General features: G+C 45.9%; 2 protein-coding genes across 3 annotated transcripts in view; both read left to right on the forward strand.

Moving 5' to 3' along the window:
* The window catches only part of plag1 (pleiomorphic adenoma gene 1), a 30,240-nt gene extending 11,809 nt beyond the window's left edge, over window positions 1–18,431 (forward strand). Inside the window, exons 2-3 of one of the 2 annotated variants that reach the window (XM_070553046.1) lie at window positions 12,655–13,032; window positions 13,115–18,431. In XM_070553046.1, the coding sequence (XP_070409147.1) occupies window positions 12,764–13,032; window positions 13,115–14,276 (1,431 nt within the window). In that variant the 5' untranslated portion in view covers window positions 12,655–12,763 and the 3' untranslated portion in view covers window positions 14,277–18,431. The remainder of the gene's footprint in view (window positions 1–12,654; window positions 13,033–13,114) is intronic. The other variant, XM_015954824.3, reaches the window with a different exon arrangement.
* A 285-nt stretch (window positions 18,432–18,716) lies between these two features.
* On the forward strand, window positions 18,717–20,220 carry mos (v-mos Moloney murine sarcoma viral oncogene homolog). The gene is made up of 2 exons (XM_015954979.3): window positions 18,717–19,938; window positions 20,044–20,220. The coding sequence occupies exon 1, from the start codon at window positions 18,871–18,873 to the stop codon at window positions 19,897–19,899; it is 1,029 nt and encodes a 342-aa protein (XP_015810465.3). The 5' UTR covers window positions 18,717–18,870; the 3' UTR covers window positions 19,900–19,938; window positions 20,044–20,220.
* Window positions 20,221–21,192: the final 972 nt, after the last annotated feature.

Below are 21,192 nucleotides of genomic sequence, written 5' to 3' on the forward strand. Positions count from 1 at the left end.
TTTGAGCTGAAGAGGGCGCTAGACTGACGTTTTTTGACAGAATTTAGAGTTTTCAAAGAAAATGCATCAAAATGCAAAAATAATAACTACACATGTCTACAACACTATTAGACACTCACTTATACTAGTTATCAGCTAAAAAAAGGTTGATTTTGATGTGACTTGCTCTTTAAAGCTCAGGTTTTGCTGTAAACTCCAAGTTTCACGTTAAAGAGGCAATGTGTAATTTTTATTGTTAATCTCTGGAAATATCCATCAAAATGTTGTTGAAAGTTAATTAAATGATGCCCAGTTGCTGAAAAATATTGGCGGCTTGTAACATATAACCATAAAAATCTGGTCTAAAATACATGGGAGTGGGTTGAAAGTCCTCATTCAGGGGTTGCATGCTTATGAGTACTCATCCTCATTGGTCTCAGGAGAACGTGTTCTTCCGTGACCAGTTAGTCCAGATGTTAACAGCTGTGAATTTGGACAGTCTAGCCTTAAATAATAGTCCCACCCCTACTTCAGCAAATGTCCTCCTGTCACCTAGCAACTGCTACCGCACTAAGAAGAAGCTTAAGAAATGTTTTAAACTTCTGGCTACTTGCTGTAGGCAATTCACAGAAATTGTTCCATTTCAGGCCATGTCCTGGGAGAACCATAGGTCCTATCAAAATAAGAATCCCACTGACCTACAGCTGACGGATATAACAGTTTTGAGCCATAATTTATGAAGGTACTTGAAAAATTATGGTAGTAGTGTCCATTTGTTTAAAAATGTTAAAATATCTTTCCTCACTCTAAGGTCATGCGAACTCGAGTGGAGCTGGACATTTACAGATAAAATGACTTTAAACAAATTTCTTCTATGACCACAAGATTCAGAGTACACTCACACATTTCTCAAACATTGTAGAATTGGTTCACATCTTCGAGGGGATGTCTTCGTTTTAGCTGTAGACATTACAGTTCTCGAGCTGTAAACGATCACCCTGCTACATCCTACCCCCACAACTTTAATCGACTCCCCGATGATTCACCTACCTGATGCCTGAACCTAGACCCACGGTCTGAACAAAGTCAAAACTGTGCTCGATACCGGAGCAGGAATAGTGGTGGTCCGTTGTCCCAAACCCCCTGCTGGCCTAGGAAGGTGGTGGACATTGGTATGTTGGCCTGCAGTAAACCTTTGAGATTTTCGCGCTTCTGGTGCACTTACTGCTGGGCCAGACCCTGGTACCGTAGCCACCGGAACCACCTCCCCCCTCATTACCTCTGGGATTGCCCGTCCTGTTGGCTCTGCTGTAATTACTGGCACGGGACCTCATTCTGGGGACTGAGGACCCCAGCCCAGAAAATCCCCATCTTCCTGATCAGTATCTGAGGACTCATCTGCTGGCCTTACAGGGTCAGGCGAGGGCTCATAGGATGCAGGCTATTCCACCGAGGAGACTCCTCCCACTGGCTTCCGCATGGAGTGGTGAACTTGCCTCACTTTAGTGAGGTCCTCCATTGGAGCAATCAAGTACACAGGGCCTCCTTCCTTTGGTACCCTCACTACCACGTGGACCACTGAGCTCCACTGGTCGTGAATTTTATGACGGCCTCTGATACCACGCTCTCAGAGCCGCACCCTCTGACCATCAGCAATAAAAGCACTTTTTACCTGCTGGTCATGATACCTTTTCCTCCGTCCAGCTGCCACTGTCAGACGTTCTCGAGCCCCCTCAAAGGCTACCTGGAGACTGTGCTGCTGTTCCTGGACCCACTCATGGATACTGCCCCCCAATGGGTCCTGAACCCTACCCAGCAGAAAGTCCACAGGTAAACGTGGTTCCTGACCAAACATTAGGAAGAAAGGAGACTCTCCTGTAGCTTGGTGTGTTGTGGTGTTATAAGAGAACAGAAGTTGTGGTAAACAGGCACTCAAGTCTCGCTTTCGTGACACTGGCAACGTGCACAACAAGTTATGGAGTGTCCTGTTAAACCTCTCGCACGGTCCGTTCCCTGCAGGATGGTACGGTGTAGTTCGGGACTTTTCGATCCCATACGTAGCACACAACTGCTGAACAAGAGTGCTCTCAAAGTTCCGCCCCTGGTCCGAATGAATCCATGCCGGGACACCAAACTTAGAGAACCACTCTGTCACCAACATCTCCGCCATAGTTGAGGTATGCCGGTCACAGGTGGGAACTTTCAGTGTATATTTGCTAAAAACATCAGTCATAACCAGGACATTCTCCAGCACAGTGTAATCCATGGCCAAGACCTCATTTGGGTGTGAAGCCAACAAATGCCCCATGTAACTTTGAGCCACCGGCTGATTGTCCTTTGCCATCCGACATCTCTCAGTTACGACACCACAGTTCCACATCCGCTGTCAAGCCAGGCCAATAACTACGGTGCCTGAGCAATTCTAGCGTTCTCTCAACACCCTGATGGCCATGCTTCTGATGTACCTCTGTGAGCACTTCTTCCTTTAGGACAGCAGGTAACAAAACCTGCAGCCTTGCCTCAGTATCCTGAGGAAGATTGACCTGCCGAAACAGGATGCTGTCTTGTTCAAGCATCCGGTACCATTGCTTAAGTAGGACTAACACTGGGTGAGACAATGTCTGTTGCTCTTCACGGGTAGGACGTTGCTTCTGTGTCTAAAATTCCCAGAGCTTTTTCAGGACACGATCCGCTTGCTGAAGGGCCCCAAGGTCTAGGGGGCTGCAATGTGGTAGAGCATGGACCACTGCCTGAGATGCCTCCGGCTGGGCCGGTTGCAGAGCCTGCTGCAAGGGGTGGGGTAAAGAAGTCACAGGGAGCATAGCTGCCAAATCCTGTGCCCCGGGGGAGTGTCGTCGAGACAAAGCATTTGCATTTCTGTTACTTCTCCCCGAACGATACTTTATGTCAAAGTCGAAGGATGCCAGCTGAGCTGCCCACCGTTGCTCAATGGCACCCAACTTGGCGGACGACAGGTGGCTTAATGGGTTATTGTCAGTGTAGACAATACATCTATGGCCTAGCAAATACTCCCGGAACTTTTCAGTCATGGCCCACTTGAGTGCCAAAAACTCTAGCTTCATAATAATAATAATAATAATGCATTTTATTTCAAGTGCCTTTCAAAGCTCTCAAGGTCACTGTACAAGACAAAATATAAGGAACAGCAAGCAATACTAACAACAAGAAATAAGTGCTAAGAGTAATTCCCAAGGGTAGAGTCAGAGCAGTACGATGGATAATAGACTAAAAAGAGTAGATGGAAGGAGGACAGTTACAATGAGTAAGCCAGGCAGGACATGTGAGTTTTGAGTTGAGACTTGAAGGTTGAGAAAGAGTTTATATTGTGGAGGTCAGGCGGTAGTGTTCCAGAGTTTTGGAGCTGAGTGGCTGAAAGCTCTGGCTCCCATAGTACAGAGATGAGTGCGAGGAATAGACAGGGAAGGTGAAGATGACGATCGGAGAGAGTGAGTGGGATTGACAATGTGGAGGAGATTAGAAAGATAAGGGGGAGCGAGATTATGGATGGCTTTAAAGGCATGAAGTATCTTATAGTCAATTCTGTATTTGACAGGGAGCCAGTGAAGTTCCCAGGTCCCAAAAAGACTTAACTCGGACACCGTAGTTGGGGCTGGCCATTTTGCCACCACTTCCACCTTATGCGGGTCTGTGGAGACTCCTCTGTCAGAGATCACATGCCCCAGGTAGTGCACTTCCTGCTAGAAGAAAGCACACTTAGGGAGCTTCACCTTAAGGCCCTCCCTCTGCAACCGCTCCAGCACCACCTCCAACCTATCCAGATGCTGCTTGATGGAAGATGAAAACACAACAATGTCATCCAAATACAGCAATAAGGATAGACACTGCTGGTCTCCATAAAGCCTCTGCATCAGCCATTGGAAGGTGCTGGGGGCATTACACAGACCGAAAGGCATTCAGTTCCACTCGAACAGACCGAAAGGAGTACAAAATGCTGTTTTGGAACTGGCTAAATCCAAGGCAGAGAACCATCGAGCACCTGTTAGTGCATCTAGGGACTCCTCGATGCGTGGGAGTGGAAAGGCATTCTTTCTGGTCTTACTATTAAGTGCCTGTAGTCCACACACATCCGTAAACTCCCATCTTTCTTGTGCACCAGAACTATGGGGGAAGCATATGGGTCTCGAGCAGGCTATTTATATGCTCTTTCACTGCCTCATAGTCTGATGGAGGAATATGACTAAAGCGTTGTCGGACAAGTACTTCATCGGTGAGCGGAATCTCATGGGCGATTAGGTTGGTACACCCCAAATCACCATTGTGGTCAGAAAACAGAGCTGTATTTCACCTGGAGGGACCTAACACTCTCTTGATCTTCATCTGATAGACCAGATAAATCCAGAGTCCGCAATCGGGTCATAACTGACTCTGAAACTACCTGAGAAGACACTGTAGCCACCTCAGGGGGTATCTCCATCACACCAGCAGGTAGGTTAGTCACTGAAACCTCTACCAGGGTACCAACCCTGGTACGGGGATAAATGAGGATGTCTGCTTGACCAACATTAATCACTAGGATATAGGCTGTACCCTTCTCCACCCACACCAAAGAGGGGAAGGCAAGGAGCCCAGCAAAAAAGCCAGAAGCCCAAGGCTCAAAAAACATGGTCATACCCTGATATTGTTCAGAACAATGTTTGTTTATACCTTGATGGCACCTCTGGTGGGAGCTGTTAAACAAGGCCAGACCATACTGGCCAAAACACTCACTGTAGCATTTCTGGATTATATTCATTCCAATAATGCCAGCACAACCAGGAGTTCCACCCGAGGGGTCCTTAACCACCAGTACACTATAGCTGCCCAGTGACCTGCCACAAAGCTCCACGTCCAGCTCCAAATAGCCAATGTAAGGGATCTTCAATCCATTAGCAGCCTTAAGCTGCAGCCAGTGACAGGACTTCAAATGATCTATCCCCCAAGGCTCAAAATGTTGCCGGAAAAAGCCTTCCTTGACTGTCGATACCATGGAACCGGTAACCAACAAACATGAAACCAATATCCCCCCCATTTTTACATCCATGCAAGGGCACTCTGCGACCAACTTAGAGGCACCCACCCGGTCATCTGTCATCAGTTCTGAGCCAGTAGCTGCACTCCCGAACTGTGGCTCTGCAGCTCGGCGGGCACTAATTTTCCAACTGTCTACCAGGTGGCAGTGTGGGCTGAGTGGTCTAGGGATGGGTGACCCACACCCCATCACACTCCTGAGCAAAATGTCCTACTTGTTGACACCGGCAGCACACTATGGGGCCCCAATTCATGGGGCGAGGCTTTTTCTTAACGACCTGCAGGGAAGAAATGCTTTGAGTGAGTTTATTTATTTGGTCCTGCTGGAGCTTTAATCGCTTCTTTAACTCACTCAATTCAGTAGCTTGGGATGGATCAACTGCTGCCGGAGGACACTGCACCCCATTTTGGAGACCTAACACCTGGGGGATTAAAGGCCTGCAGCTGCTAACACCTCCCATCAAACCCTCACACTCCCACAGGATTGCCTCAGCTCTCACATCCAGTAGTGTAGCCGTGGTCATACCTCTCACAAACTGCTTCAACTCACGACGCAGGGACTCGTTGCTCACATGTTCAATAAACTGGTCCCTTAGCAACACCTCAGCATTAGCCATTCCGCTGGGGACCTGTTGCTCTACAGCAGCCATAAGACTCATTAGTGCTAGGGAGAACTCTTGGAGTGTCTCCCCCTCTTGCTGACGCCGTGAGACAAACACCTCCTGCAAAACAACACAGGAGTCAATGCTCCCATACAGCTCCTACAAAATAGTGGTTATTTTAGCTGGGTCCTCTCTGTCACCCCTGGGGCTAAACTATCTCCCCACGAGCCTCCTCGCTCAGGTGGTCAAACATAAAATATGCCTGGTCAACCCCAGATACATGATGCACTCTCATGCACGCCTGCCCCTCCCCAACCCACTCAGGTAACCCAATGCCCCCTTTTCCACTAAAAACTGGGCATTTACGTTCCTGGGGGATAAAAACCAGTTTCTCCCTTACAGGGACCTCAACGTTGGAGGAGCTAGGTTGAGGAGCGACTGCAGATGGAGAAGTAACCCTGCTTGTGCTAGCTGCAGCATTTTCTTGCTGCAACCGGTCATTCTCCATCTGTAACTGTTGGATCATGTCCTTCAGTTCCTGAACAGTTGGCTCCATCACCCACCACACCCCAAGGACTGAAACTGTATCACCTCAAAATAAAACTCTGCTGTTCTGCTTCTTTCAACCTGCTAAAAACAAACAACAATAATAATGAAAACAATTAAATTAGTTAAAGTAAATCAATAAAAACAATCCCTATTAGCATGTAACTAGGAGCCCACGTCTCTGCCTTTTTTTTTACGCAGATTCCTGCCAACAACACCAAATGCAGCATCCAGGGTTGGCTGTAGTTGCCAGTAACACACAACGCCACCTGGGGAGTTGCAACCCAGGAAATAAGGACACACAGGTCCACTTTACAGATCAGGCAGGAGACGTGGTCTGACCACTGACATGCTTTTATTAAAATATAAAAGAGAGAAAAGATACTAAATTAATCTGAACAGGCTGAAGCTTACCAGGGTCCTATTCGGCCAACAAAACAAAACACACACCAAACCAACCTAAAGTCACCCGTCACAGTGCCATGCATCCAGGAGATGCACGATGAAGGAACACACACACACACGGAAAACTCCCACCACCAAGGCCGATGGTGCCCACTGGGAGCAAGCAGCCTGCAATAAAAGAAAGAAACTGTTAAAAACAAAACCAACGAACAGTTGGATAAACATATTAAAAAGATGGACAGCCTGCTCGTTCACCAGCCAGGGGCTGGAGGCTGTCTAAAATCAAATAAAAATAAAGTTAAATAATGTATTTTAAAAGAGCAATCAGTCTCGCTCAGAGGCGTGCCAGACGTGTGCCACACACAGCAAAGAGCTAAACAGCTCAAAAGTTCCTGCTGCTGGAGAAACCGGAGAAGTGGTCCTCCTTGGACCAGAGTTGAGTTCCACTACAGCCTAGCCTAGGAGGCGATGTTGTTGGCGGCCGTGGATCCTATCTGGCATAGGTCAAGCGGGACCAGCCGCTGTCACGTCCAAGCACCCGCATGCCAGGCGTTGCTGGGAACTCGTGTGTTCTACTCGTGGGAGCCGAGAACTAATCATAAAAATATGGAGAAGAAAAACAGCAGAGTCTGCAGAGGTACATACTCTAAAATGAGCCAAAAGCTAATTAAAATGAGCAGCTGAATGGTGAAAAGGGCAGGGTACATACCTTAGGCGTTAGTTTGCCCACCTGAGCCAGCAAAACACTGGTACATCCCAGAGCTGATCGGTCAGACACCAGCCACCACTAGAGCATTAATATGATTAACACAGACTCCTAAGCCGCCAATGCCGAAGGGATAATTTTACTTTCAGTTTGCGCTGAGAGTTACAAGCCCTGCCACATACACGACCGGCTCGACAACCCAGAAGTAAATGCCAGTTTAGTGAGAGGCAATCACCCAAGAGAACCAACCCCTGTCCTTATAACAGGGCGCCCTCTACAGGTGACTGGTTAAGCAGCATCCCCCAGCTGCAAACGATCACCCTGCTACATTGGATTGAGCTGTAAGGTGGTAAGGACTGAAGAATTAATTGCATATGCAATTAAACTGCGATGTGACAAAAGGAGATTTTTTTAATCGCAAAGGCTGCGATTTGACTGGCAGCAAGTGGTTAGCACAATGCCACTGTACATGGAAAACCCCATAGAAATGCTAATGCTAATATCGCTGATTACATTCTTACAAATTACATATTAGAAACGTGCCAAATAATTACATTTGCTGTCTAATAAAAAGTAAAATCTGCCATCAATCAAATAAGTACAGACAGATATTTTAGTAAAGCTAGAAAACTGGAAGAGACTTTAACTCCACTGAGTTTTGGTTAGCAGCTATGGATGTAACTGAACTATGGAAGCTCTGCTTGGACAAGACATCAAAAACACAAAAGACATCAATAAACGGGACACACTTGTTTCCTGCAAATACATTTTCACAGGTTGGGCATCGAGCATCGATTGGAACCATTTCCAACTGTTCATTTTTCCCAGAATCATTCAAAGTTTTTTATTTCGATTCCTAGTTTCGATTCCTAGAATGCCGACTGGAAGAGGAATCCGCGGCCGATCTCAGTGAAAAATAAACATGATCTGCAAATTGTGATCAACACTTTTCAGAGCTGATCACAACAGCTGTCTGTGTGCAGCACCGAGTCCCCCCTCCCCCCACCCGGCGCGCAGCGGCCAAATCTAAACAAACGCGTCTGCCAAACTTTTACTCCGTAACATAAACTTTAACTTCTGCAGCGTAGAGGAAACTTGTTAAAATACGTCAACACGGTGGATTTAATAGAAACTTTAAAGAACAAACTCTGGATGGTGTGAGGCGAGTTTGTCTCACTGCAGAAATAAAAACACATACAGAGCATCAGCAGTCAGCCGCAGCCGCTCACCAACACTCGTGTGAGTCAGCATCAGAAGGCTGAACAATAACCTGCAGAATAATTAAAGTCCCAATGCTAGAGCAGCTTCTCTGTGGTGGACCACACCAGCTTCTGCCACAATAAATAATTATAATAATAATAAATAACATTTTAATTTCCTTTCTGAACTATTTCTGTTGAGAGTTTTAATGTTTAAAATCTGTTAGGCTGTTACCGACAGCAGCTACATTTAAGTTTCACTTTCTGTTCTGACTGAATGCTGCTGCAGCATAGAGGTGTAGGTTCTCAGTCATCTTGGACATGATCATCCTGAGAGTTTTAGCTGAAAACAGCTGCATGTTTCTGGATATGTTGGAGGCATTTATGGGCTTGACACACGGGAGGCGACATCGCCTCTCCTCCATTCATTTTCAATGAGACATGCGCGACAAAGCAATAATCGCGGGTCTCCCTCCTACTAAGCAAAACGCAAAAAACGTGCGTGTGAAATTTTGCGCTTGTGCACGTGTTATGCACAGGCTACCCAGCGACGCAATCCCAGAAAGTTGAAATATTTTCAACTTTTCATCGCTGTCGCTCGGACGAGGACCAATCAACGGAGGTTTCATTCACTGACCCAATGAGCGGGCAGTATGCTCCGTACACCTCCGAGCAAACATGAAGGAGAAGTTGATTATTATTATGTTTCATATAGTAAAATCAGAAGTAAGATTTCACATAACTCTAGCAGCACCTTGTGAAACATCACATCTACCGCTTTTTTAACTCTGAACCGCTTAAATAACCTTAATTCCCTCCAACCTGACACAGCCAAACAAAACAACAGAAGTTTCGATTTCGCCATGGATCGGAACGTGCCGACGGCTTTGCAGCAGGCCGCTGCCGCGGGTCGCCTCCCGTGTGTCAGGTAATAAAAACGACAGTGACGAATTTTGCTGATCGCGGTGGTTTGTTGCCTCCCGTGTGTCGAGCCCCTTAGCCTCAGAGGCTTCTTCCAGACTTTGGTCGTGGTCAGAAACAAACACACTGATTATGCTGCAAGTCTTTATCTTTTTTCTACAAAACATGTTTTTGTCTAAATGAAGGTGATGTTATTGTTTATAGAATTAAAATTCATGTTGAATTCAAGATTATTTCATCAAGACGTGGTTAGCTAGCTCACTTAAAACATGTCATGTCTTGAAAGAATCAGAATCGGGAATCGATAGGAACTGGAATCGAAAAGAAGAATTGGAATTGGAATCGGAATCGTTCAAAATCAAACGATGCCCAACCCTATTCATAGGTGTTGCTAATACCTGTGCTCCTTCAAGGGATGTGCTCCTGGTGGCAAAGCATTGCACCTTCAAATACAACATTTTGTCTTTACTTGTGAGTGTTTATGTATATGTAGACAAATAAACTTGTAGATATATGTAGATAAATGTGTAGACACATACACTTGTTTATATTCAGTTCAAGTTGCATAGATTTTATTATTTTTTTTGCTTATGTTAGTTGAAAAATATGAGAAAAGCCCCTTGAGAAAATAATTGTGAATTAAATTGCAATTGAAATATTTGAAGAAAAAATTTGCAATTAGATTACTTTCCAACATTGTTCAGCCCTAATGGTGGTGCGGCTGGTAGCTCTGCTGCCTCAGTGAGAATGTTGTAGGTTTGTCCTGAGTGTGACTTCTCTGGATGCTGTGCTGGATGGGGATCATGTCTTGGACAGGCAGATCAGTGCGGTGACTAAATCTAGTTTTTATCAATTAAGAAGGATCGCCATGGTGAAGAACTTGCTCTCTAACAAGGATTTTGAAACAGTAAGTCATGCTTTTATTACATCACGGCTTGATTACTGTAATTCTTTGTACCTTGGCGTTTCACAATCCCACCTCACGTCTTCAGTTGGAGCAGAATGACGCTGCATGGCTGCTCACAGGGTCAAAAAAGATGGAGCATGTTACTCCTGTCCTGGCCTCACTGCACTGGCTGCCTTTTCGTTTTAGAATCCAGTACACGGTGCTTTTATGGGCTTTTAAATCTCTGCATGGCCCTGCTCCAGAGTACCTCTCTGAGCTTCTGGTTTTTTATTGCCCTGCACGGTGTCTAAAGTCGGCTGATAGGATGCTCCTGGAAGTCCCTAAAACAAGACGCCAGTTCAGAGGTGACAGGGTTTTCTCTGTAGCAGCCCCTAGGCTCTGGAATACTCTGCCTTTGAGCATTAGATTGGCCTCTTCGCTGCCTGGTTTTAAATACCTTTTGAAAACCTAGTTTAATGATTTGGCTTTTAACCCAGCACGAGAATCTTTTTAGTGTTTTATCAGTGTTAGTTCTTAAGCTTTAGTTTTTTTATGCATTTTTATGTTGTGTATTGTGTTTGTTTTTAATGTCTGTGAAGCACTTTGGTCGGTTCTATACCGTTGTAAGGTGCTATACATATAAAGTTGCCTTGCCCTCCTGCCTCTTAAAGATTGACCAATTGGTCTCAATGGAATTAAGGTCTGGGGAGATTCCTGAACCTGAATCAGTTTAACCGTCCCACTGTCTTTATGGGTGACCCCACGAGGAAAGTTAACCATTGAGCAGGATTGATGGTTGATTCCTTGAGGTCCACTTGGCACGAATGAAGACAGTGGGATGGTTAAGACATGGTCCTGATGCTGCAGGATTAGTTTTAGGAGAAGGTTCTATTGCTGCTGGACTTTCTTGGACATCCTTCACAAAAGGAGTGGAAATTAGTTATTTTGGATTTGGTTGAGTTTTTGTTCCATGACTACACAGTTCAAGGACTACACAGCACATCCACCTTTCACCTGTTCAAGTTGAAATAATGTTCAAAAGTCTACTCTGCTTGAAACAGGTCTACTATATCTTATCGGATTATGCAAGACTGCAGCAAGCATCTCAGACTCTTATTCATAGTATTTATTTTATTCAATAGTAGTGGGATGGGGCAGGAGACTGGTTTTAGACACTGTACCAGTCGGTCATGGTGGTAAAACAGGGTCTCATTTATAAAGCTTGCTGATGCACATAACAGGGTCTGAAAACTGCGTTAGTGACTTTCCACACAAACTTTGTGATTTATAAAGAAAATCTTCATAGAAAAACATGTCAGCTGTAAGCAAACTTTAGACCTACCATGAGCACATTTCAGGCACAGGGAAACCGACTGCGCAGCTGGTGAGATGGTAAAATATTTAAGACGCGTTTACAGACTTGTAGACCCTCGCGCGCACACACAAAACCACCAGCAATGTGCTGCAACAGCGCAGTGCCGCTGGAAAGGAGTAAGACATTCCATTCTTGGTTCTTTTTAAAACACAGGAAAGGTTTCTCGTTTCATTTGCCGACTGCAGAGCATCCTCGGAGCTCCGAGGATGCTCTGCAGTCGGCAAACGAAACGTTGGCAAGGTAAAGCGAAACCTGTCCTGTGTTTTAAAAAGAACCAAAAATGGAATTAGAAACTAGACGCAGTAAGAACACACCTAAGAGGAGTAAAGCATGTTTGCCGTGCCTACCTCACTCCCCAGAACTTGGATTTCCATTTCGGTTGTCATGGTTACCTGTGAAATGCCCTCCATCAGCCGGTTTATGTATATGCAGAAAATTCATAACATGGTTTAAGTTGATCATTTATGGCAGAAAGAGGGTGTGTAGGAGGCGGGATGTGACCCAGAAACACCTGAGCACAACTCTAGGACAGGTGTGATTTATAAAGCTGGAACTGCTGCAGTCATCTGTAAGCAGTGTTTTATAGTTTAATTAGTTTGTATAAGTATATATATATATTTATACATTTTTTGCTGAGCTCAAGGAGAGTTTTAGTGAGGATTCTTTGCTAAGTTTGTAAATGAGGCCCCAGGTACCAGCTTTTGCAGAGCTTGAGTTCCCGAACAGGTGAGTTAACGGTGTTGGAGCAGGGGAAACATCTAAACCTGCGGGATAGCGGCTCTCGGGGACCGGAGTTGCCGACCCCTGGTTTCTGTAAACTCCTATGAAGACACTTTGTGCCAGAATGTTAGTTTGCATGCACCTCTGATTACAGTTGAACTGAGGAGTGTGCTGCAGCTTGCCCCTGGTTTTGGAAAAAAGTAATGTTTCTTTCAGATTAATCAGTTTCACCTCTCTCTCTTCCCCTCCCTTGCTTTCTCTCCCAGATCCATCAGTCCAGGCAATGATGAGACGATAATACTGGATAGAATAGTTGCATCAGTACGCTTCGGGCACTGCACATCTGTCCATGTAGTTGGTCTGCTGTAGGGTGCCATGGCCACGGGAACTGAGGGCCACCGTGACCACGTCCTGGAGAAAGCCAAGCTCACACCACCCTCGGGGAGGCGCAGGAGAGCTGAAGGAAAGCCGAAGAAGAACTTTCCTTGTCAGGAGTGTCAGAAAGCATTCAACAGCCTGGAGAAGTTGAAGGTGCACTTATACTCTCACACGGGGGAAAGACCATACGGCTGTTCTCACCCTGACTGCACCAAGGCTTTTGTCTCCAAGTACAAGCTGCTACGGTACACACAAGCAGGCTTTTGGTAACATGCTGTTAATGAGGTGTTTTTGAGGCATGCCTACATTGAACCTTAAAGTGCTAACAGAATGTGTTTGTGTTCCAAGGCATATGGCAACTCACTCACCAGAGAAAAGCCACAAATGTTCATACTGTGAGAAAATGTTTCATCGCAAGGATCACCTAAAAAATCACCTGCATACTCACGACCCACACAAGGAGGCCTTCACTTGTCAGCAGTGTGGCAAGAGCTACAACACCAAGCTGGGCTTCAAGCGCCACCTGGCTCTCCATGCTGCTAACAATGGTGACCTCACCTGCCAGGTGTGTCTGCAGCTGTTCCCCAGCACAGGGGTTCTCCTGGAACACCTCAGAACCCATGCTGGCAAGTCCTCTGGTGGTACCAAAGAGAAGAAGCATCACTGTGAGCACTGTGAGCGGCGGTTTTACACTCGTAAAGATGTGCGACGTCATATGGTGGTGCACACTGGACGAAAGGACTTCCTTTGTCAGTACTGTGCTCAGCGCTTTGGTAGAAAGGATCACTTGACACGCCACATGAAGAAGAGCCACACCAGGGAGCTGCTGAGGGTCAAAACAGAGCCAGCTGATTCCCTGCAGCCTGTCATCTATGATCTGGCCTCTGGGAGCATCAAGGGTGAGCTTCCAGGAACACTGACGCCAAGGTCCCACCAGTGCAATGTTTATCCAGGTTCAGACCTGGACTCTCACCCCTTGTCCATAAAGTACCCACTGGGCTCCAAATTTACCTCATACACCATTCCTCCACATGAGAGGGAACCAAACCTGAAGGGAGAACTGGAGACCTTCCTGATGGAGCTGCAGAGCAGCATGCCATCTTCCTCCTTGGCGGCCCAAGAACCCCAACTCTCCTCCAAACTTGAGTTGGTACCTCATGAAGGTATGCTGGAGGATGCCGGTGAAGAAGTGTCCTTCTCCAAGATGTCCACATTGGGGACAACCACAGTAATTGACTCTGTGGCTTCATCTTCCTCTCTGATGGACTTCTCGCAGCTGTTCAACTTCCTGCCACTCAACGGACCTCCTTACCATCAGGTGGGAGTCGGCGAGGACCAGGGCATCAACTTTCCAACCTCTGAAGAACTTGCATCTCCAGCCCAGCTGCCCCTTCAGGCACCACCAGGCCCAGAAACTGCAGACAGTCTGCTTCAAGGACTTTCCTCCCCTTTCATCTCCAATCTGAGCACACCCACCACTCTGCCTTGCTTCCACCAGGCCTTCCAGTGACCAGCTGGACCGACACACACACAGATAGTCAAAGGGACTGTCAGAACGATTGTTAGGTTGTAGGACAATCCAACATAAAAAGGGCTATCAGAACCAGGGTGAACCATAACCTAGCTAGATGCTGTGTTGATGATTAACTCAACGTTCTAGTCTATCTGCTGAGCTTCAGCCCTAATCAGTGCCAGCAGCATCAGAACCTTCAGCTCCCTGATGGTCACTGACAGACCGTCTTTGTTTTACTGCCATGAACCAACAGACCCATTCTGAATCCCATATGATTCACTTGGATCTGGATCTGTTCTGAACCCATTCAAAAACCCGTTCTATGACTGATAAATCAGACTGTAAATTCCTCTGACCTCATTAAAAGAATCTGATCTCGTCTTGTTTGGGCAAAGATCCAAGCAGCTGTTGGATTGGATTTCACCATCGTTTCCATGGAAACCATTTTACCTGAGTCTGGTGAGGCATTTTAGTAAGTACCTGATCTCTTCGATCATATTGCTGTAATATCTGCAACCTGTAACCAGATCTTACTCCGAACCCAAACAGGTGACAGCATTCCACCTCGTATGTCCGCAGAAGTCCTTCAGTGGTGGTTAAAGTTAAAATGAGGCCGTTCATCAGTGCACGTCTCAGATTAGCCTGGAAATGTTTCCTCGTGTAGGAATTCTGTTTATTTTTACCTGTTATCAGGTGAACTGCTGCTATTCTTAGTGGGCCCCCATACTCTACCCACCCCACCCTGGACCCCCATACTCTACAATGACCAACAAACAACACCCTAGCCTGCCCTGCCAGACTCGCCTTCTGTCTATTCTACACAGAGGATGAGTCTGGATACTCAGAGGCACAGATCACCGTGACGGGCGGGACTAGCCAACTCAAAAATAACCAATCAGAAAAAAGACAGAAATGACGGCCATATCACGTGACGCTGTGGTTTTGTTGCTGTAGTCAAAGACGGTGCTGGCAACGATGCAAACATTTTTTTAGAAGAAAGGATTTAAGAGCTTCTTCTTGATGTGGTTTTAAAGACATATCCAAGTCATTTAGAACAGAGGAAAGAACCGCAGCACACTCTGCGTCAGACGCCATCTTCATTGTGTATGAGAACGTGAGTGTTGCGGTATGTGACGTACGCTGCTCAGCACCGATTGGCTCCGTTAGAATTCTCAGGGGGTGGGGTTATGTGCATGGGAGCGTTATTAGGCCCTTTCCTTCCCATAAGGAACCATTGGCAGGGCTGACCAGGACAGCACCACCCTACTACAGATGTAGAACCCATTAGTCCTTGTAGTAGAGGCTCGTTGGCTCTGCCTGGATCCATCCACCCTCTGATATAAAATAACGTCATCATCCAGTGTGAAGGGGTCTACTGGACCTTTTCCTGGTTAGAAAAAACTGGAACATTTTTACAAACTTATGTAACAAACCAGGAAGTAATAATATGTTCTACGGTTCTAGACCTGTGTGGGGGGGTGGGGGGACTTGGTTGGTTCCATTTACTGTGTGAGTGGGCCTTACCTGAGCTTTGAGTTTCTCCATAAGATGGAACATATTTCTCATCTTGACTTTTTGTTGCGTTGTCCTCAACTTGACTTTGGAGTAATCAGCCTGATTTAAACAGCGTTTAAGCCCTTTAAATATAAATGTATCTGGTCCATTTCACCGGAGGTGTTACCGGCACGTACCAAGGGCGGAGCCATTGGTGGTGGTGTTTTAACAGTTTAGAGTGTGTAATCCAGCTTGGCGCGCCTTGTGGCTAAGCTAGCTGGTTTTTAGCAAACATGTTTACAGGTTAAACAACCACCTCTGTCAATTAGGGCTGGGCGATATAGCCTAAAATCAATATCACAGTATATTGAGGATTTCACCTTGATAAAGATAAATGGACGATAACTACAGGTATGCGCAGAAACAAACGTCGTCCACTAGATGGGGCTGTCACATGAATTACCTTGAGTCACATTTTTACGTGATGCAAAAAGGTACCGCTTCTTAAAGAGACATGAATGTTGCCAACCTACACATCTTTTCATATTTGTATTATTAAATTTATTGACATGGGGAAAACAATCTCAATAAGAGTCAGAAATTTCGATAATGATAAATTTTCGATTCATGGCCCTGCCCTACTGTCAATAAAAAACTTACTAAATGCTGAGAAAACTGGGTGCAGAGTGTGGGTTAGGGGTTAGGGTTGACCTATAAGAAAACATCTGATCAACCATGCTAGGGTGGGACATTCATGGTGAATATGTGAGACAGCTGTGGAATGTTTTAGAAATAACACTTTTTTATTAGGCTAATGCTTAAAAAGCAAGTCACCCCTTACAAGAAGCGTACTTCACTCCCACTTCATGTTTGAAAAATGCAACAAATGCTGTTGCCTAGCAGACCGAGAGGGTGGAGCCACTAACAAATACACACACTCACGACATTGTGACATCATAATGTACCAGTTTACATCATAGCATACCTCTTACCCAATAGCGGTGGCAGATTTAAATTCAAATGTAGTGAAGAGTTTTTACCTGACAACGGCACAACACTGACAGTTTCAGGCAGAAAATTTAAATTTTACCTAAAATGCACTAAAGTGCAAAACTATTGACTACACGTGTCTGCAGCTCAATTAGACACGCATTTATATAGTTTATCATAAAAAAAATAGTTGATTTGGGGGTGACTTGCTCTTTAAACTGATATGCTCCTCCAGATTTACTGTTACAAGCCAAACAGTGTTACCTGGCGTTTCTCTCGTTACTGTTCCACAGCCTGTTCCTTCTAAACCCGAAAAATGGAACTAGCCACAGGCTCTTTGACACTTTTCACAGAAAAGTCGTTAACAGACTCATCGATAGAAATGAAGGATGACCATTAAAGCTGATTTACGCAAAAAAGATGAGAATGGTTAAAAAAGGAGGGTGAAGCCCAACAGCAATAATACTGACTAACAGACCCACTAGCTGACTGGTTCTGCCGCCGCGTTTGCTCCCAGTGGCAGGATCTGGGTGGAGGTCATAGGTGAGTGTGATCGCTGTAAGCTTTGGTCACGTTGGCGTTGTTTGTAAATCGCAGCACTTTTTGTAAATAGAACACCTCAGTTCCTCCAGTAGCCTCTGTTCTAAACCCTTACCACAAATGTATAGATGATATATTTAGCTATTGTAGAGAACAGTTATATGTAAATACTATATAAAGTGTTTTATTTTTACAGGTACCGTTTTGGCAGTGTTTTCTTATCAGAGTGTAATTTTTGCTTTACTTGCACAACAGTTCTGCTTTATCAAGAGTTTTTTTTTAACGAGAAAAAGCATCTAAACATTTATTTTTCTAGGTTGAATAAAACTATTGGTCCCCTGGAGTAAACCCACCCACTGGTGATCAACAGCGTTATATTTATTTAACGCTGTGGGTTTTGCTCACACATCTGACATTTTACACATTAGAACCTAATGAAACAAATGACATTTTCACTAACAGACGTTTCCTGAACATGTTCAGAACCGTAATGCTAACTGATTGTAGCTCTGGACTGAATCCAACCCTGTTCTGGTGATCCAGACCCGTTCTAGGCCTGTGAGCTTGAGCGGTACCGGTCAACCTTACTGAATGTGTTGGTTAGAAACACTGCATTAGGATTGGAAATGCTGCTACGTGAGTCTGGAGCTCTTTAAGGTGCTACAGACATTCCTGGTCTTTAAATGCAATGTTTGTACTTTGCTCCGGTTCTTTCTAATACATACTTACATCTGTTTGTATACATCCATATTTATATAGTTATATAAAGTCTTTTTATTGTACTGTGACTTTTGAAGTCCTTCTGCAGACGTGCCTGAAACGCCCCTCCCCAGACAGAAACCGCTTCAAAGCCTGTTGGTTTTTAAATCTCAACTTTTCTCTATACTTCACAAACTACTGTTGTATTTTTCTACGTATCGACGATATAAATCACAAACATGTGTAGAGGTTGTATAAAATGGATATTAAGCTGCAGCTGTTGTTTTGTTTGAAGTTCATCCAAAGAAACAGATTATTTATTGCTCTGCAGAATAACCTGATTTCACTCACACACCTCGCTGCTATGAGACTCCAGTGTTTTGATTCTGTCGTGAGACTCAATAAAGAGAGAAACATCTAACACACACTCTCTCCTGGTCTTCCTTCTTCACTAAACGTTTCGGTTCTGGATCAGAACCAACAGGACTGTGTGTGGGCTGGTGTTTTATGGATGTTTAATCTGATTGATGGTAATTCAATAGATGTTCTCCAGTAGAACCCTCCAGAATATCTCAGTTTCTTTGTTATTATTGTTGTAGGTGAAGAACTGAGCCTGGGTGTTTTCACCAGAGCTCGTGCAGGTCGGGCTCATGACCTTTGACATGCTTTTATGCATCAGTCTGATGATCAGAACAAGAACCTTTTAAAACTGGAATATTTGTGGTTCCTCTCAGTTCGGTTCTGACCGCGGTTCTAGACCCTCTTCGAGGACCTACAAGAGTTCCAACCATGATGCATTGCAGCATCCCGTCACGCACCGCGGCAACTCACCTGTGCACGTGGACGCACCTGTGTTCGCTCGCTCGGCATGCCTTCACCCATCCCAGTCACGCGCCTCCTACCCAAGGACCTGTACCCGTGCGTGGACATCGGAACCTGCAGCAGCCCGCTGGCCCAACCGGGACGTGGGTCCACCTTACAGGTCCCGGCTCAGCGGCCGCACGGCAGAGTCACCAGCCGGTTCTGGTCCACCGTGATCCACTGGGACCAGCTGCGCTCCGTGGTGCCGGTGGGTTCTGGTGGGTTCGGTTCCGTCTATAAGGCGGAGTACCTGGGAGAGACTGTGGCTCTAAAGAAGGTGAAGAAGAGCTCAAAGAACCAGCTGGCGTCTCGGCAAAGTTTCTGGGCCGAACTGAACGCTGCGCACCTGACCCACAAGAACATCGTGCGCGTCCTCGCGGCCACCACGTGCGTGCCCGCAGACTTTGAGGTGGAGGACAGCATCGGAACCATCCTGATGGAGTTCGTGGGCAGCCGGAACCTGCAGCAGATCATCTACGGAAGTTCGGAGCTGCTGGAGCCGAACCGCTCTCTGAAGTTCTCGGCGGACATCGCGGACGGGTTGCGGTTCCTGCACTCCCACGGTGTCGTGCACCTGGACATCAAACCGGCCAACGTGCTCGTGTCCCGGACGGAAGTGTGCAAGATAGCGGACTTCGGCTGTTCCCTGAAACTGGACCGGGATCCCGAACTCATCAGTCCTTATTTGAGCCACGTGTGTGGAACCTACACGCACCGAGCCCCGGAGCTGCTCCGAGGAGAACCGGTCTCCTCCAAAGTGGACATCTTCTCGTTCGGGATCACATTGTGGCAGCTGCTGACCCGCGAGCCGCCCTACACCGGAGACCGGCAGCACATCATGTACTCGGTGGTGGCGCACGGTCTGCGCCCGTCTGTCCAGAGCCACTCGGTGTTCAGGTCCGACTGGGGGCGGCTGTGCGCAACGCTGCTCGGACGCTGCTGGAGCGCAGACACGCGCCTCAGACCGAGCGCCTCTGAGCTGCTGGATCAGCTGGAACATCTGGGTCAGCAGCTGGGTCCACACAGCGGGTTTTAATGTCCAAACCACAGAACCCAGACTAGCACTGGCTCTCAGGTGAACTCTGAGTTTTCATTCTTGGCTTAATAAATGTTGTAAGATTTGTTTGATTTCATTAAAATCATTTTAAAGGTTTCGTGTTTGGTTTTAATTTGGTTCCAGGTTGCTGCTCGTGGTGGACTTGCTGGGTGCACGTGGGCTGTGGATACACCCCCACCCTATAGGTTTCTATTTAAATGCAAGAATGATTTTATGTGATTGTTTTATACATGTGAATAAAATGAAATACTCTAGAGAAAATAACTTCACAGCCTAATAAAAGCAGCCTTTAGTCTCTGGGTTCAGACCATGTCATATAAAACTTCAGCTGTCTGCTTCAGTCTTCCAAATTTTGGACTCAAGAGGTTAAAATGTGTTCATATCAAAAATCTCATGGGATTTTTTTCTTTAACCAAAATCAGCAATAAAACAGGTTTCTATGGGATGTTGATATATAGAGTAAAAAATCTAAAATGACACTGGCACCGCTGGCCCATAGACACATTTCATGTGACATCAGACTGAAAACTTGGTGCACGCTTTGGGGTCACACTGTATTCCAAGTGGTGTTGGAAACAAAACGCATGTAGTGTGTGAGTGACACTATATTGTCTTGATGTCTGTGCATTGGGACATGTTGGCAGCAGGGAGGGCCAGAGGGACACATTGTCCTCCTCTTTCCAGAACAAGAAATGTTAGTGTGTTTAACCTTTAACCCTCCTGCTGTCCTATTGGCTGACCCTTCCACGACAGAGGATGGTTAAGCAGGGTTGATGGTTTATCCCTTGGGGTTCCATGTGGCAGGAGTAAGGTGGTGCTCACTCCTCAAAACTATAACAAAAACACAAGTGGGGTCCATTGGACTCTGCTAGGAATGTGGCTGGGTTGAAAAACAGAAGAAAAAACATGACAACCACCACTGATCAGCTGCAACAGGATTAGTTAACAAACATCGAGAAAGGCATGCAAAAGTTGAAACAGCGCACACATTGTCCATCAAACCCCACTGGGACTGCAAGAGGCAAACTTTGGATCAAGACCTTTTGAATGCTCTCAGGAGGACTCACCGCGTCTAGATTAGTGAAGAAACTGGGAAAAACGAATGAAAATTAAAATAAATAAATAATAAGAACACCAGGACTCCATCTGACCTTAATAGGAATGCAGGTGGGATAGAGTAGGTTTATTCAACCCTGGTCCCAAGGCCACTCCTGCATGTTTTCTATGTTTCCTGCTCCAACATACCTGGACTCAATGGGTGATGAATAGGCT

The sequence above is a fragment of the Nothobranchius furzeri genome, chromosome 7, assembly GCF_043380555.1.
Source record: "Nothobranchius furzeri strain GRZ-AD chromosome 7, NfurGRZ-RIMD1, whole genome shotgun sequence".
Taxonomy (NCBI): domain Eukaryota; kingdom Metazoa; phylum Chordata; class Actinopteri; order Cyprinodontiformes; family Nothobranchiidae; genus Nothobranchius; species Nothobranchius furzeri.

What these genes read in the sequence shown, in the direction of transcription:
- mos (XM_015954979.3), top strand. Translation starts at nt 18,871, where the DNA reads ATGCCTTCACCCATCCCAGTCACGCGCCTCCTACCCAAGGACCTGTAC.